This window comes from Uranotaenia lowii, chromosome 1 (genome assembly GCF_029784155.1).
Source record: "Uranotaenia lowii strain MFRU-FL chromosome 1, ASM2978415v1, whole genome shotgun sequence".
Taxonomy (NCBI): domain Eukaryota; kingdom Metazoa; phylum Arthropoda; class Insecta; order Diptera; family Culicidae; genus Uranotaenia; species Uranotaenia lowii.
In genome coordinates this window covers 173,774,414-173,790,733 of record NC_073691.1, presented here as the reverse complement: position 1 = coordinate 173,790,733, position 16,320 = coordinate 173,774,414, and the positions used below count along the sequence as shown (strand labels likewise).

Here is a 16,320-nt window from a genome sequence, read left to right as displayed (position 1 = left end):
AAAAAGACTTGCAACCCTCTGGTAGTTACTTTCTGTTAAAAAAAATGAGAAGTATGTAATGTAAGAATTTTTTTCTTTCTGTCAGCAAACGTTTTCAACAATTAGTAACAGATACCAAGTAGTGTATTTTAAAGCTTTTTTTGAGTATTTTCTTTTCGAGTACCTCGAAATAGCATTTTGTGAACAGCAAAAAACTTCCACTGAACATTTGTACAGCTATATGTGAACTTATGAGTTCGTTCCTCGAGTGATATCGGAACTTTTGGTTACAAATGAAATGTAGTCAGACAAAAAAATAGCACAAACATTTAAAATCTAAAAAGAAATGGTTATAGGGGAGAACTGTACAAGACGCACCAGCGAGGTAAAATGGCTCATGCCATTCTTTCTCAAAAATACACTAACCTTCGGCTCCGAATGGTGTTTTTCTTCATTTTTATTGTAGCAAACGAGCTTTTCCATCATTTTTTAGATGAAAAGTTCACAAAAACGACTTTTATTCTTAGAAACAGAAGCATTAATGGATTCTTCCTAAAACTTGTTATTTTTTATGGTTAACATATAAGGTTTTATGGTAAACCAATCTGCGCTATCTGATCCAACTGCAGCTTTTCGTTATAACACTCGTATACACTTTCGAACGACTATTGATATTTTATTATGTTTTACTAACTTTCCACAAATTTAAACTAAATTTAATCATATCAAAATTGGGGCAGAATGCTCGCAAACCACGTGTTTTAGGCTCAAATTTTGAATGCTGTTAACTTTTGAGAAAAACCAAATGTCAAAACAAAATATCTTTCTTTTCATTTGCTGACTCCCAAATAACGATAAGAATGCATAATTATAACAAATTTTGTCCTTGTTTGAGTTAAAAAGGTGCACCAATATTTGACTCGAAAAAAATATCTGCCGCCATGTTTGCCGCGATATCAGTCAAGAAATTGAATTTCGTTGCCTACCTGAAGGCGTTTTACCTATAAGGATATAAAAAAGTGAATTTTGAAAAGCAAAATTTTCGTTAAATTAGGCAATATAAAATGATTTTTTTCCCAAAGTATGATTAGTTTGCGAAAATAAGATGAACATGTAGTAAAAAATTGATGTTTCAATTACCATATTCCGTATAATCATTGTTCCATTTCTCAGCACCCATTCGGTATGGTACGTTCTGTCCACTAGTTTTGGCGTTCTACCCCGCGGCTTGTTTTCTGTCTGTTTAAGATTTTCACAAAAATATAACCAAAATCGTGTTTTTAACATATTATTTCTTTTTGGTAAGATGTAAATGTGATTCCTGAATCGTCGTGAACTTTCAATTTGGTTCATAGATGATGGGTATCGTTGTAAATAGCGATTATGCTTAACTGGTGCGTCTTGTACAGTTTTCCCCTAATGCTCTCGAACAGCTTTTAATGTAAGATGAAATCAGTGATTGAAATCCTCACCAATTTTCTCATCAGAGGCATTCAAAATACACACTTTGAGGCCTCGCATAGCTATACAGGAGACGATACATATACATTCATTCAAACCTCCCGCCATGAGGAGGATCTGCTCTGAGAGACACTATTCGTTTGCTGCCCCGAACGAACTCTCTCAACGTTCGGTTGCTACATGATGCATGAAGAAGACGAGGCACACATACCTACTCATTTACGTTCTTTAATTTGAATAACTCCAGCCGATAGCTGTCGTTGAGGAGATATTAACATCTTCAACCTCACCGTAAAGGTTGAGGCAACAACAAAAACAACCGAACTTATTGCGTTGCACGGCCCGCAACGTATAGTGCAAAGAGGGGGAAGGAAAAAGAAACGAAAAAACTAGCTGCCTGCGTGCGGTTGCTGTGCAATAATAGCAATAGCAGAAAAACCTCACGCATTCGATCCAGGCACAAACGAGGAGACTCGGGTTTGCTCTGCCTTTTGAATTCGGTTCCCTCAAGGTTGTAACAGGAGATGAGTGAGAGCCAGCGATGCCACACATACCGATTTTCCGGTATTTATACCGATTTTTGAGCAAAATTTTGACCAAGAATCGGTATATACCGATTACCGATTTTTGGCAAAACATACCGATTTCATACCGATTTTTAAGATTTTAACTCAAACTTCATTCCACTTTCACATTCCCACTTAATTCAAGCTATCCTCGTAAAGGTCCCGTAGAAAGGAGACAAAGTGCGGTAGCTGGCGTGGTGTAAGTTGATCTGTACAACTTTTAAAGTACCCTGCTAAGATCTCCACGGCTCACTCTCATAATTCGTTCAGATGTTCGCGCTGTTTTGTTCCTATGTTCTGTCAAATGATGCACTATTATAGTGCTAAACCTTAAAGCCAAAGGACTCAGCTCAAGGCTGATATTTGACCTTCTGCGACTGCAAGCAGAAGGTAGAAGTTTGTAAAGATCAATCTCAATTGACAATGCTCTTGTCTCCTGAGATGCTAACTTTTCAAGGGAAAATATACACCGTTGGAATATTGCCGTTGTTCAATTTGTCGCCAGATGTGGTATGTCAAGATTTGAAGTGCAATCAGATACACGGTTTGTCATATCATCGGTATAATCTTCAATCCTTCTCCATCTTGTAAGCCAAATAAATGATATCACATGTTCCTAACTGCAGATATCGCCAGGCCACGTCAGGCAAAATGGGTATTTTCAGTTTTGGAAAAACTATGTGTTTTTTAAACATTTTTCTTAGGAACACCTTCTTTTAGAACACGTTTCTCATTTATTTTCGCATAAAATTCTTGGGTTTTCATATGAATAATGGGTGATTTTTCAAAAAATAAAATTAATTTTCCATTGCCTGAAAAAAATTGAAGCAACAACTTTCTCCAAGCATTTCTTTTTTTAATTGCTAAAACTCATATCTAATACTAAAGGCTTTAAAAGCTGAAATGGCCAGTTTGGCAAAAAAAAAACCATCAACCAAACGAAGAACATCAACTTGGCCCATATTTACCTCGAACATCAAAAAGCCATTGGATGTGTAAGTGCTTACTAAATTGACATTTCCTTTAGGTTGACCTGGTTCTATTGCCTTATCGAATTTATCAAATTTACATCCCACTTTAGCTAAACATGAATTAAAGAATCAAGTTTTTATTTCATTAATATGCCTAAACCACGTGTAACCTGAAAGTGATCGCCATGCCCTTATTTTTCTTTTCAAATGGTAACTTTTAAATTAGATTTCCATTCAATTATAGTACTGGAAAGGAATACTTATTTTTGATTCTCTGCTGAATTTTCATTTGGGATTTTTACTTTTCTTCAGCAAAAGCAGATAGTTTTGAAAATATAAAGTTCTGTTAAAAATTCAAAAGCGTCTTTTTATGTAAACTAGTGTTACCTAGAACCAAGATAAAAAAAATAAACAATAGGTATAGGCTAAAACACACTTAGTCAGCTAATTTAATACTCAAATTAACATTCATAAGAGTTCTTAGACTTGCTTTTTATTGCAAGCTTCCATTTATATTAAAAATACGTTAGGAAGTTGAAAATGTAAGCTTTTTTGAATATCCACCTCAAATACCGATTTTCATACCGATTTTTAGGATTTCCATACCGATAAAAGATTTTTTTGGGTTCCAAAATACCGATAAAAATGTGGCATCACTGGTGAGAGCCATTCGTTTGGTTTTTTGGATTCGCTGCCTCGAATGTAGGGGAACATGCCCTATTATGCGCCACCTAAGCGAATCGCTGATTTTCTTTGTATTCCACGTACAAATTGTGTTTAAAATGGGTGTAATCGTTGAAGAAAAGTGTTTTCTACAAATGCCTATGATTTTTTATTATCCAAATTGCTATAGTTGCTTCAAAAACTTGATTTTTTAAAACCATATTCAAAGCCACAGAACAAAACTGTGTTGCAAATACGCGCCGCTGTGTATTCAATACACGCCTAGCAGCCGAACACACCCGAAAGCAGCCGAAGATCGAAAACACACCAATACTTACAGACACTTTGACTGAAAAGTAAATCAAAATGGACTAATCAAAATTTAAAAAAAAACTAAAAGTAGATTTTTTGGGCTGAATGAACGCTCAAAATATGGTTTTAGACATTTTGTTCATTTTCAATGAAAATTGGGCTTTTTGAAAAATTAATGCTATTTTCAGCCTACTACGATTGGCGCGTTATAACGAGCGCATGGGCCGTGATAGAACATACCCATAAAAAGCATACCTTAGCGAGTTCAGAATGATTTTTTAGCATAAAATTATAGTTTAAATTCTCCTCTATCGATGTGTCAGAAAATATTGTCTTATTCGTTTTTCTCTGCTTGGTGACACCTTATTGAAAGTGTTTTAAAATTTAGATCGAAATGAAGAAAAACCTAAATTGTGAAATTATCACGACACAGGGGAATTTTAAGGGAAAATTCATACTTGCCATGACTAATCACAGCATTTAAAACAAATTGGTAATATTTTGCAGACTTAAAATGTTTCAGATTCTTCAAAACAAGGGTGGCGCGTATTAGCCACATGGGGCGTTATATGAACTTTTCCCCTATACTGCTTCTTGAAGGCGGGCCATATTGAGAGCGTATGCATCATCGGTTTTGTCGTTTTCGCTACCTCAAAGCAACCTTTGCTTCCTGCGAGAGAAGGTTGATCAATTCATGCTCAGCAAAATTCAATCACTGGATGAAATGGAGGAGATCTTCTGTTTATAAAAAAAAATTACAGTGGGTTGAGACTTCCCCTCAAGAGGTACAGTTACATTTAGACACCTTCTCGAAGACAGATTTATTTTTTCACTTGAAGAAAATAAAAATGACAAACTTAAACAAAGGTAGAATAGATTGTTTGTGAATTTCGATTTCGTGAATTGAGACTTCTGTGAAAAATTTACAGATTTCTTATTAATAAAATCTTACAGCACATTGCATCATCTGCTTATGAGGAACATCGTTAGAGAAAACCTACTCAAAGAGATAGAGACTTCTGCTACTAAAATTGGTGTTGGTAAATCTCAGTGAAACTTATTTATGTTAAAAATGATACAATGGATTGGGACTACTTCTCATTTTTAAGACGTTCGAGTGGATGAAATTTTCGCTGGTTAGAATTAGGTTTAAAGTGGATGGAAATAAGTTTTGTTTTTTGTTTAACTGTGGACCGAAACTGCTTCTTAGGAAAACAAGTTTTCGTGGATTGAGACTTCCGCTTGTTTTAGCAAATTGCTTCATCAGAGACATTACATTACATTACAGAGACTACAAATTATAAATTATTCTGAAAATATGTTGCTTCAACACTTACTATTTCTTTTCTTATTAATTAATCATCAAAATGATTCAACTGTCCTCTCGATTCACTTTGTTTTGACCATTTCAAGCCGTCTTCTCACTTGAAGTAATGTTCTCAACTATATTTTAGCTGCTCCTTTAAACCAGTATTTTTATAGCTTTACGCAGTTATTCATGTGAATTTCTAAGCATTTATGTGAATTTTCTCGATTCAAGTTTTACTATCTCAAACTGTTCTCTCAATCAATGTAAACTCATAACAAGAATATCGCGCTGTTTTTCAAACACTTTTAGGGAATGAATTTAAAAAAAAACATTTTCATTTTTACAGCTCGAATTTTATTGCGCAAATCACATCAATCCGAAAAAACACCGGCACCCGCATCCTTCGGAGCCTTCTCCAAACAAGCGGCCGCCTTGGCCGCCAGCTTGTCTCGGCCCCTGTCCAGCAACTTTTTCCGATCCACAACGCAGGACTGGAACTTGCCCATCCTGGTCTGCAAACTTTCGGATGCCGAACCCATCGCGGCAGCAAACGTTTGCAGTCCCTCCGTCAGCTTGCTGATGACGTTACTGATCTGTGAAAACAAAGGGAGAAACGATTGTTACTGTTATTGTTCAGGCAAACATTATCGTCGAAACACGAACCAAATTCCCGAAGCACGAAGCCATGCTACTCAGTAGCCGATTCGTGTCGAAGCATCCCTGAATGGCTAGCAGTGGCTTGCTGAGTTTGTCTTGTTCGTTCTTAATCCACTGTTCGTGTTGCTGCAGTTGTCGTTCGGCAAATTCCTTGCAAGCTCCGACGTTTTCGTTCAGCTTCTTTTGATAGATTTCCAAATGGTTTTCAATGTTGCTGAGACACTTCTCCGCGTCCGGTTTGCATACTTCGTCGAACTCGGACAGATGTTTGTTGAAGAAAGCTGTAACTTCCTTGTTCTGTTTCTGAATTTCCTGTTTTACCTTCTCCACCATTTCGGTTTGAGTTTTCTTGAAGAACCCCAGCCACTGCTCGCCGTAAGTATCCAGTATCTTTTTGTGTTGCTCAATCATATTCCTTAGATTGTTCATCCCCTCTTGGAAATTTGGCATATGAAAAATGTTGACGATTTGATCCTTGACAAGTGTCAAGTCTGGAAGTGGTGGTGGCTTAGGAACTTCTTTGACCTTGTTCAACACCTTACTGCCTAGAAGTTGGAACTCTTCCAACGGCAAAGCTTCATTCGGAATGAGATCATCGGCACAGGTTTGCATTTCCTCATCGAAGACGCTTGAACTTTGAGCTGTACTTTTCGAGCTAGTTACACCCGCTTCCAGTCCCTAGAAAAGCATGCCTTTTAAAGAAGTTTTTATATGGTTTTGGACAACTAAACATTTGTTTTATTTGAATAATTGCTTTTGGAATAAATCATTCGAAACGAAGACATTTTGTGTTGAATCAACAAATACTTTTTTAAGACAGTACAATGTTAGTAACCAAAATGTGGAAAACAAACATAACTTTTTTGAAACTCACTAAACTAACCTCGAAAATATCTCTTGATGTCTTCAAACAGCTGATACCGAGCAAAAACAACAGCAACAGAACTAATCCTCTCCTAAAAGCCATCACCGCGATTAATCCAATCGACGCCCCCTGAAAGTATCACTGGAACTAGCAGCACCTTTCCACCTTGCAGTACCTTTTCCAAGTGTTGTTCAATAACATACGTCATTCTATTCGTGCTGCTGGTGCAGCACATTTCTATTCCGGCACTGTCCACCTGAGTAAACTTTAACAGCAAACAATAGCCGCTGTCAATCAAGGACTTCGCTTCGGAAGCCAAGAAATATACTTTTTAAATACTTGCTAAACAAATCATTGTAATCCATAAATCAAACAAAAGCTCTGATTGGAAATAATAATTCAAAACATTGCAACATTTGTTATCCTGAGCCGATGTCCGTGAGTTCGAGCCCAAGAGTAAACATCGATCACAGTTGTACCGGATAAGTTTTTCAATGACTGTCCGCCAACTGCATCGTTGATATAAGTCGCGAATGACATAAAGATGTTAAAACGACTATAATCAAAACAAACAAAAAATTACAACATTTTTTTTCCTGTGATTTATTTTTTATTTCTGCTTATTAGAAAATCTCAATCGACTCTAAAATTTTGAATATGTAAAACAGTAACAAAGAAGATAAGCCCTTCTGCATACTCTTTTGCGAATTGAGATTTCCACTTCTCTGAAAAGAAAATTATTACAGTGGATCTATCATAGCTTATGAAAACAGATAAGTTGGGTAAAACCTACTCGTATGAAAGAAGTTTTCGAATTGAATGCTTCAAAAACGATTATTGTGAATTGAAACTTCTGCCTTCACGAGAATATTAAAATAAACTTTTATATTTTGAACTACAAACCACAATTGGTTGAGACTTCAGCTTGTAAGAGAAAGTGGTATTGAATTAAGTCTGCCGATGATAAGAAAACATGGGAGTGAATTGGAACTTCAATTTGTAGGAAAGATGTTCAAGTGGGCTGAGGGAAGTCTCAACTATTTAATTGGAAGCTTTTACAGTGAGCTCAAATTTTACCGAAAAAAAATTGAGGTGAACTGAGACTTCTGTTTTTGAGAAATATTAGAAAAAAAAAGTTGAATTATAGTTATGACCGATCGATTCTCTAAGAGAAAACTTTACAGGATGAAACTTCTGCTTAAAACAGCACATCAATTTAAATGTGGGAAAAAAAATATTGCAACAGGTTGAGACTTCCACCAGTACACGTAAAACCCACCAGAATGGATTGAGACTACAGCAATCAGAAAAGAATAAAAGATTCTAAAAAAAAATGTACAATCGATTGAGACTGTTGTTTTTAAGAGAAAGTGGCAATGAATTGAGACTTCTGCTATGATAAAAAAAGATTCATTTAAATTGAGACTTCTGCTCGTGTGTAAAATGTTGAGGTGAATTGAGAATTTACATTTGGAACCATTTTTACAGCAAACAGTGACTTCTGTATTCTTTCCTTAGGATTGACGGTTTAACTGCTCGAATAAGATGGAATCGAAGTAGGACCTTTAGAGTATCTGTTCCAAAAGTTTCGACAGAGTAAGACTTCCGAAAAAAAAATTAAAAATCTGGATATTGCCCGGATTTATTCCCATTCTCATTCTAAAACAATACTTAAAAAAAATTGCGTTGTATACATTTTTTTACTTGTGCGTCCAAAACTAAATTTTTTGAGCAAGTTCTCTAAAAAGAAAACTCAGGAGAAAGAAAAAGAAAGAAAGAATCAGGAGATGTTATTTAAGAGCCTTGAATACGATTTGAAATCGGCTGATAAATTTTGATAAAAAAAATGTTTTCATCTTTTTTTTATGATGAGCTGGCTTTTGACCAAATTTGCCCGGATTTTATTCGACAATTTTGAAATCAAATACCCTGATTTTGCCAGGTTTTACAATAGTAAAATAAAATAAAATAAATTGAAATAAAATTGTCCAAATCATCAAGATTGTCAAAATTGTCTACTGTATAAATTGCCAAAATTTCAAAATTGTCAAAATTGTAAAAAATTGTCAAAATTGTAAAATCTGTCAAAATTACTAAATTGTCAAAATTGTGGAAATTTTCAAAATTATCAAAATTTTCAAAATAATCAAAACTGTCAAATTCTCGCAATTGCCAAAATTGTCACAATTCTCGCAATTGCCAAAATTGTTAAAATTGTCAAATTGTCAAAATTTTCAAAATTGTCAAAACCGTCAAAATTGCCAAAATTGTCACAATGGTCAAAATTGTAAAAATGGTCAGAATAGTCCAAATGGTCAAAATTGTCAAAATTGTCAGAATTGGTAAAATTGGTAAAATTGTCGAAATTGTCAAAATTATCAGAACTATCAAAATTGTCAAAACAACCGAAATTGTCAAAATTGGAAAAATTGTCAAAATTGTCAAAATTGTCAAAATTGCCAAAATTGTCAAAATTGTCAAAATTGTCAAAATTGTCAAAATTGACAAAATCGTCAAAATTGTCAAAATTGGTAAAATTGTCAAAATTGTCAAAATCGTCAAAATTGTCAAAGCTGTCAAAATTTTCCAAATTTTTAAGATTTTCAAAATTTTTAAAATTGTTAAATTCACACTAAAGAAAAATGTTGATGAAACGTCTTGAATTCAACGATTGAAGGTGGATGTGAGTAATCAATCAAGCTAAGCTAAAATAACCCGGATTTGTTCAGCCCGGATACGTGCTGAAAAATTTCTGGCAACCTTACCCTACAGAAAAGGAATTCCGAATGAGTTTTCCATTTTTAAGAAAAGGTGGCAGTGTGTTCGGACTACTGCTGGTAGAATATGATTGAAGTTATGTATTTAGGACTTCTGCTTAAGAGAAAGATGTTGAAACCACTCAAAAAATTAACATTGATTGCTTATACTTATGCAAGTGCTTATCAATAAAATAAATAAATGCAGCGGATTGGGACCACCTTCCTAAACCTACCACACTGGAATGAGACTTCAGCTAGCAAAAAATACTGAGAGATTTAACAGGGAATCAAACTATAATCGATTGAGACTTCCGTTTTTGAGAGAAATTAACAGAGATTGTAGAAAAAGATACGAGTGAACTGGGACTTCTGTTTGTGGGAAAGTTGTTGAGAGCAGTTTTAAAAATTGTTTTACATTATTCATAAGTGATTATCAATGAAAAAAAAATTGCAGCGGATTGGGACCACCTTCCTAAACCTACCACACTGGGATGAGACTTCTGCTAGCAAAAAATAATGAAAGATTTAACAGCAAATGAATCTATAATCGATTGAGACTTCCGTGTTTGAGAGAAAGTGATCCTGATTGTAGAAAAAGTTACAAATGAACTGGGACATCTGTTTGTGAGAAAGTCGTTGAGAGCAGTCTTAAAAATTGTTTTACATTATTTTTAGTGCTTATGAAGAAAAAAAACTTTTAAAGTGAACGAAGACTTTCGATTATTTAAGAAAAAATCTATCATACTGGATTGAGACTTCTGCTGGCAGAAAATAAACTGATAGATTTAACAGGTGAGAGAGACAATCGATTGCGACTTCCGTTTTTCGAGAAACAATTTCACAACGAATTGAGACTTCCATCTCGACGAGAAAAAAAACCTAATAGATAATAGGATACAGGCTAACGCTGTTAGAAAATAATGAAAGTTTCTACAGGTAAGCAAACTACAAGCAATTGAGAGAAAAGTGGCAGCGAATTGCGTTCTCTGCTGGTAGAAAAAGATACTAATAAACTGGGATTTCTGCTTGTGGGAAAGATGTTGAGAGCAGTCAAAATATTACATTAGCATTTGCATTTAATGCAGCGAATTAAGACTTCCGGCTATTCAAGAAAAAACCTTACCATACGGGATTGAGACTACCGCTGGCAGAAAAAAAATAAAAAATTTCACAGGTTAAAGAAACAATCGATTGAAACTTCCTTCTTGAGAAACAATTTTATAGCGAATTGAGACTTCCACTTCGACAGGAAAAAAAATCTTACCATACTGGATTGAGGCTAATGCTGTTTATAAATAATGAATTGAGAGTAAATGGCAATTAATTGCGTTCTCTACAGGTAGAAAAAGATACTGGTAAACTGGGATTGCTGCTTGTGGAAAAGATGTTGAGAGCAGTCATAACATTACATTTGCATTTAGTGCAGCGAACTTAGACTTTCCGTTACTTAAGGAAAAACCTACCCTACTGAATTGAAACTACTGCTGACAGAAAAAATTAAAAGTAAAAGTTTCTAAAGGTGAAAGATACAATCAATTGAGACTTCCGTTTTTGAGAAACAATTTTACAGCGAGTTGAGATTTCCACTTCGACAAGCAAAAAAAATCTTACCATACTGGATTGGAGGATTGAAGTAAAAACTTACCATACTGGATTGAGACTACTGCTGGCAGAAAAAAAAAGAAATATTCTACAAGTGAAAGATACTATCGATTGAGACTTCCGTTTTTTGAGAAACAATTTTATAGCAAATTGAGACTTCCACTTCGACGTGAAAAACAAATCTTACCATGCTGGATTGACACTAATGCTATCAGAAACTAATGAATTGAGAGAAAGTAAGAGTGAATTGGGTTCTTTGCTGGTAGAAAAATATACTAGTAAACTGGGATTTCTGCTTGTGGGAAACATGTTTGGAGCAGTTAAAAAATCACATTTGCATTTGTATTTAGTGCAGCGAATTTAGATTTTCGGCTATTCAAGAAAAAACCTGCCATACTGGATTGAGACTACTGCTGGCAGAAAAAAAAAGTTCTTCAGGTTAAAAATACAATCGTTTGAGACTTCCGTTTTTGAGAAACAAATTTACATCGAGTTGAGATTTCCACTTCAAAAAGAAAAAAATCGTACCATACTGGATTGAGACTAATTCTGTCAGAGAAAAAAAGAAAAGAGAGAAAGTGGCAGTGAATTGCGTTCTCTGCTGATAGAAAAAGACTGGTACTGGGGATTTCCGCTTTTGGGAAAGATGTTGAGAGCAGTCAAAAATAACATTAATTTTAGTGCATTTAAAAAAAACCGTTTAGTTAAAAAACTGCATGAAGTTCCTTATTGTAAAAAAAAACTTCCAGGGTTCCGAAACGTCCGTTCCAACAAAATTCAACAGTGGACTGAGACTTCTGCTATCAAATAAAAATGAAAAAATATGAGCTTTCTTGTAAGTAAATAAAAAACAGTTACGGTGAATTGAGATTTTGGTTTTAAATAAGCGGAATTCACAACTTACACGTCTTTCTATGAACAACTGAATCAAAACGACGGAACTATTTTTCAGGAGAAAGACTTAATCTACATTTCAGTCTGGCAGCAGAAGTCTTTATGTGCCGTAAATAATCAGCAAAACAACAGATTACGGCACATAAAAGTTCTGTTGGCAAACACAGTGTAGATTGAGACTTCCTTTCAAGAAAAAGAATCAACGCCTTGAATTTGTTGTCGATAGAGAGTGATGCCAGTTAAGACTTATGCTTATTTAAGACCACTGATGCAGCAGATTTACAACTGAGCTCATAAGGAGTAAGTAAGCCGGTTTAAATTTCTGCTTTAAAAAAAAAGGTGCGGATTGAGATTTCCTCCTTTTAAAAATGAAACATTTAACTGAGTTTCCTGATTGTTATTTTTACAGATTTCGTCTTATTCAGCGAACATTTAGCAAATATTTACAGCAGCTAGAGCCTACTGGTGTTTGAAAATGTTGAACATAGATTGACACTTCCGTTTATAAAAAAAATTAGGAGAGGTTGTCGTTGTCCTGATTAAAAACCTGAGCTCTTTTCGGAACCAGATCCTGACTATTATCCTGGTTCGGATTTTCAGTCTGAGCCTGATTTGGATTCGGATTAGGATTTAGGACTCGGGTTTTGGAGTCAGTTCTAACTTTTTCGTTAATTTTGAACTTTCGAAAATCTTTAATGACGTGCATCTACTATAAATCATGCTAAATAATTCTACATAATTCTAATTTTCTTTATTTTTTTCCTCTGATTATGAAAATAATTTTTCTTTTTTTTTCGACAAACATCTACTTCTGAACATTTAACAAATTCCTTCCATGAACCAAATTTCCTATGTTTCGTGGATATAAGCTTAGGTGGAAATATTTCATCACACTTAATCACACAAAAGAGATCTCATCATGGCTCGTAAGACGGCAGCAAAAAATCACACGTTAATGGGACCCAGGAGATTTGCGTGATGGGCTCCATATATCTTGGAAAAATTCTACACAGCACGCAGTATTTCCACCCAAAGACGAAAAAACCTAGAGAAGAGAAAATACAAACTAATCACGAGAATGGAGCATCCCACCCCCGGCTTCCTGCCGGGCTAAATGGATGAAACCAAAGTCACGCCCCAACTTTACCGCATACAGAGGAGAGCTCCCAACTGGTACCAGGCACGATTTATTGACCTGTCAGGCAGCCGGATACCAACCGAAGCAGGTGCAGACCCCACTTGGGCCGACTGGCAGCCGTTTCCATTCGGCCCCGGATGCAGGATGCCGTGCGGTGGAAGCTCTCGAAGATGTCCCCGGAGAGCTGCCTGATTGAAGCCGACGCCTGACGTTCCGGCTGTAACGAAGAGAGAGAGAAAAAAAACCCAAGCGGTATGTAACGAATGCCTGCGTGTGGGCGTAGCGCTCTACGCGTATACTTCCGGTTTCAGCAACGTCTTCGGGATGCTCGTCAAGCGCGCCTGGAGCTGAACCAAACAGATGGAAACCTTGGCCTGAAGGTCCAGTCGGAAAAGTTTTATTGCCGGTTCCAACCGGGAGAGACATTGAAGAACGTGCCAGTTGCACGTTTGTCGATTAGGGCCCTGGACGATTATTGTACTGGTCGTATGGTTTAACTTTGCGAGCAACCACGTGGCACCGGCCCCCTCCAGCAGGGATTCGATTTCGGTAATCCCCCGGGACACGTTGGTCCAAAAGTTGGCTGTCCGTACCCTGCCGCCGTTAATCGATTGTTGAACTTTGGTTTCGTTTAACGTGGTGAATTCCTCATCTATCCATTTGTACGGGACCAAATCCAACGGAAGGGACAGGAAATTCCACTCCGGAAGACAGGCTAGGTCCGCAGGTGGTGACGGCTCCAAATCCTCTCCTCGATGCTTCTGGATCGAGACGTTGCTGCTGCTACTGGGAATGAGAAGCTGAAACACTGCTGAAATGATTACGTGGCGATGCATTGTCGCGTCGCGTGTGCACTCGTGCGATTCGATTCGGAATACACTTGGTTGGAACAAAGAAAATGTGCTGCACTCGATGCCATAGTGCTGCCATCAAAAGGCGCACTAATGCATCTAATTAATATTAATATCCAGTGCTCCTCGTTGCTACAGAGGGAGCACTCGTTGCATCAAAAGTCCTAGAAGCGTCGTTGATGGCACGAAATAGTAGCATTGTTGGGTTTTGCGTTCAACTAGACTAGGACACATAGACTAGGGGAAAATATGAGAAGGATGGAGTAAGTTTGGCGGCATCTGAAGATGGAGCGTGGCACTCTCAGGCCATTGATTTTCTTTCAACTTGCTAGGATGAGGATAGAATTAATTTAGTGTCCAAATCTAATTAGGCACTGCAAATTTCCATACCGAATTGTACGGCTTCTAAACGTTAATCTAATGCAGCTAATCAAAAACACTTTCCTATGTATGGTAAATTAATTGAAATGAGTTCGAAATCATAAAATGGCATTAAGTGAGATAAGATCAAAAATATATTCTTCTATCAGCCAGAACGATAAAAATGTCCTAATGTATCATACAATCGTCAATGGCAATCCATTTTCCTGGCTATCGAATCGTTTTCAGTCGATTGAACCACTTCCGCAAACTTAACCTCAATCGACTGCAGCACGATTGATTTACGTTAACCGGATTGAAGAAAAGTCTTCTCTAGCACATCCTATCCCGAATCAAATCAACCCAACATGACCAGACTGAGAGAAATTTCTACATAAATCAATCGATTGCCGAACGGAACGAACGGACGGGACGTGGGGTTCAACATTTTCCAGAGACAGCAAAACTTTTCCGGGAACACATTAGGAAGAAAAAACGAAAGCACCCCAAAACAGCACAAAAGTTGTCCGCAATCGAATTTATACTTTTTCATCGTTCGGCTCCTTTTTGGTGAGGGTATTCTCTCTGTCAATGGCGTTACAAAGTCAATCGTAAGTTTTGCAAGAAATTTCGATAACATGATTTACTGATTTCAGATTGGATCCTTCCTGAAATTCTGAAATAAATAAAAAAATAGAATTCTATTTGTCGTAAACTGACGATTAATCTGAATTATTATTCAGTATTTGGCTTTAACCGGTCCGTCTCTCACAAGATAAGCCCAATAACTGATTTCTAACGGAACAGCTCTAGCAGTTATCTCAAAACGAGAAAAACGCGTTTGAATTTTCGGAACATCTTATCAAATCTTATTTAGAAAATCGATGACTTTTTGTTCAAGAAAATAAAGAAATGCGGATCATATACACTTACTGTTCGTTGATTATCATCAAGACCTCTAAGTTTTTTCGATGAATTTCGGATATTTTCGAGTTTCACCTTTTTTTTCGATTCCAGATACGCCTGGAAGTTTCGCTCAATTGATTGGCTGCTGCAGCATTTTTTTTACTTTACGACGAGAAATAATTTGGAGACAGCTATTAGTAAAAATGTTGAGACAAATTTAAGTCACAACGAGGTTAAAATCATAGGAGGCAGTGGCAGATTTAAATCAAATTTTCTTTAGTTCGTCAGACATAAGAAAATTTACAAGTGTTTTTGCTTGTACAAATAAATCGAGGAATTCTTCCTTTCTATCACGGTCCGAAATTTGAACTTACCCCAGCGGAAACCTTCGGAAGCGACAGGTTTTAACCAGTTAGATTGTTCGGCCAGTAGAGTCCGAGGTTTAATCAAATTTGTGAATGTTTTGAGTGAATTTGAAGAAAATAATAGTAAACAATAAGAGAAGATGACTCAAATAAGAGAATTCAATTACAAATTTGAGAAAATTTAAAAACAAATTAAAAATTTTATAGAATCAATACAATTTTGAAATAAGTTTGAGAAATATTTTGAAACAGTTTTGAGACAAAATTAAGACAATTTCAAAGCAAAAATAGACAAATTAATGTTAATTTTTAAAAAAAAATAATGTTGAGTTTTGACAAGTAAATGCAACTGCCAATCAAAACAAACTGAGCTAGAACAAAATAGTATAGACAAAGGCTTGGGATTGTGAGTTTTACTTTAAAATGTTAATTAGTGTTGGATAACAAAAATTTTAAATGTAATTTTAGTGTCCATTAAAGATGAGCAAAAGCCAGAATGGGTTTTTATTTTCGGGTTTTTACTAACGTGTATTGAATAACGAAACAAAAACTATAATAGAAAAAGTTTGAGGCCAATTTTAGAAAATTTTAAACGAATTTGAGGGATAAAACACAAATTTGCGACATAATTTAGAAAATTTTCAGAACAATTAAAAAGAATT

General features: G+C 35.9%; 3 protein-coding genes across 7 annotated transcripts in view; 1 reads left to right on the top strand and 2 right to left on the bottom strand.

Annotated features, from left to right (window-relative positions):
- The window catches only part of LOC129756918 (uncharacterized), a 220,671-nt gene that overhangs the window by 146,025 nt on the left and 58,326 nt on the right, over positions 1-16,320 (top strand). The window lies entirely within an intron of this gene.
- LOC129757204 (uncharacterized) lies at positions 5,616-7,029 on the bottom strand. 2 transcript variants are annotated; one of them, XM_055754375.1, is made up of 3 exons: positions 6,793-7,029; positions 5,925-6,596; positions 5,616-5,854 (listed from the first exon to the last, which is right to left on the bottom strand). In XM_055754375.1, the coding sequence occupies exons 1-3, from the start codon at positions 6,883-6,885 to the stop codon at positions 5,633-5,635; spliced, it is 987 nt and encodes a 328-aa protein (XP_055610350.1). In that variant the 5' UTR covers positions 6,886-7,029; the 3' UTR covers positions 5,616-5,632. The 2 variants fall into 2 exon arrangements, with proteins under 2 accessions (XP_055610350.1, XP_055610423.1); XM_055754448.1 differs by having other exon boundaries at positions 6,802-7,012.
- Positions 12,893-14,019, bottom strand: LOC129757337 (uncharacterized). 2 transcript variants are annotated; one of them, XM_055754638.1, is made up of 3 exons: positions 13,476-14,019; positions 13,186-13,393; positions 12,893-13,083 (listed from the first exon to the last, which is right to left on the bottom strand). In XM_055754638.1, exons 1-2 carry the CDS (start codon positions 14,010-14,012, stop codon positions 13,226-13,228), a joined length of 705 nt encoding a protein of 234 aa, XP_055610613.1. In that variant the 5' UTR covers positions 14,013-14,019; the 3' UTR covers positions 12,893-13,083; positions 13,186-13,225. The 2 variants fall into 2 exon arrangements, with proteins under 2 accessions (XP_055610613.1, XP_055610542.1); XM_055754567.1 differs by having other exon boundaries at positions 12,893-13,393.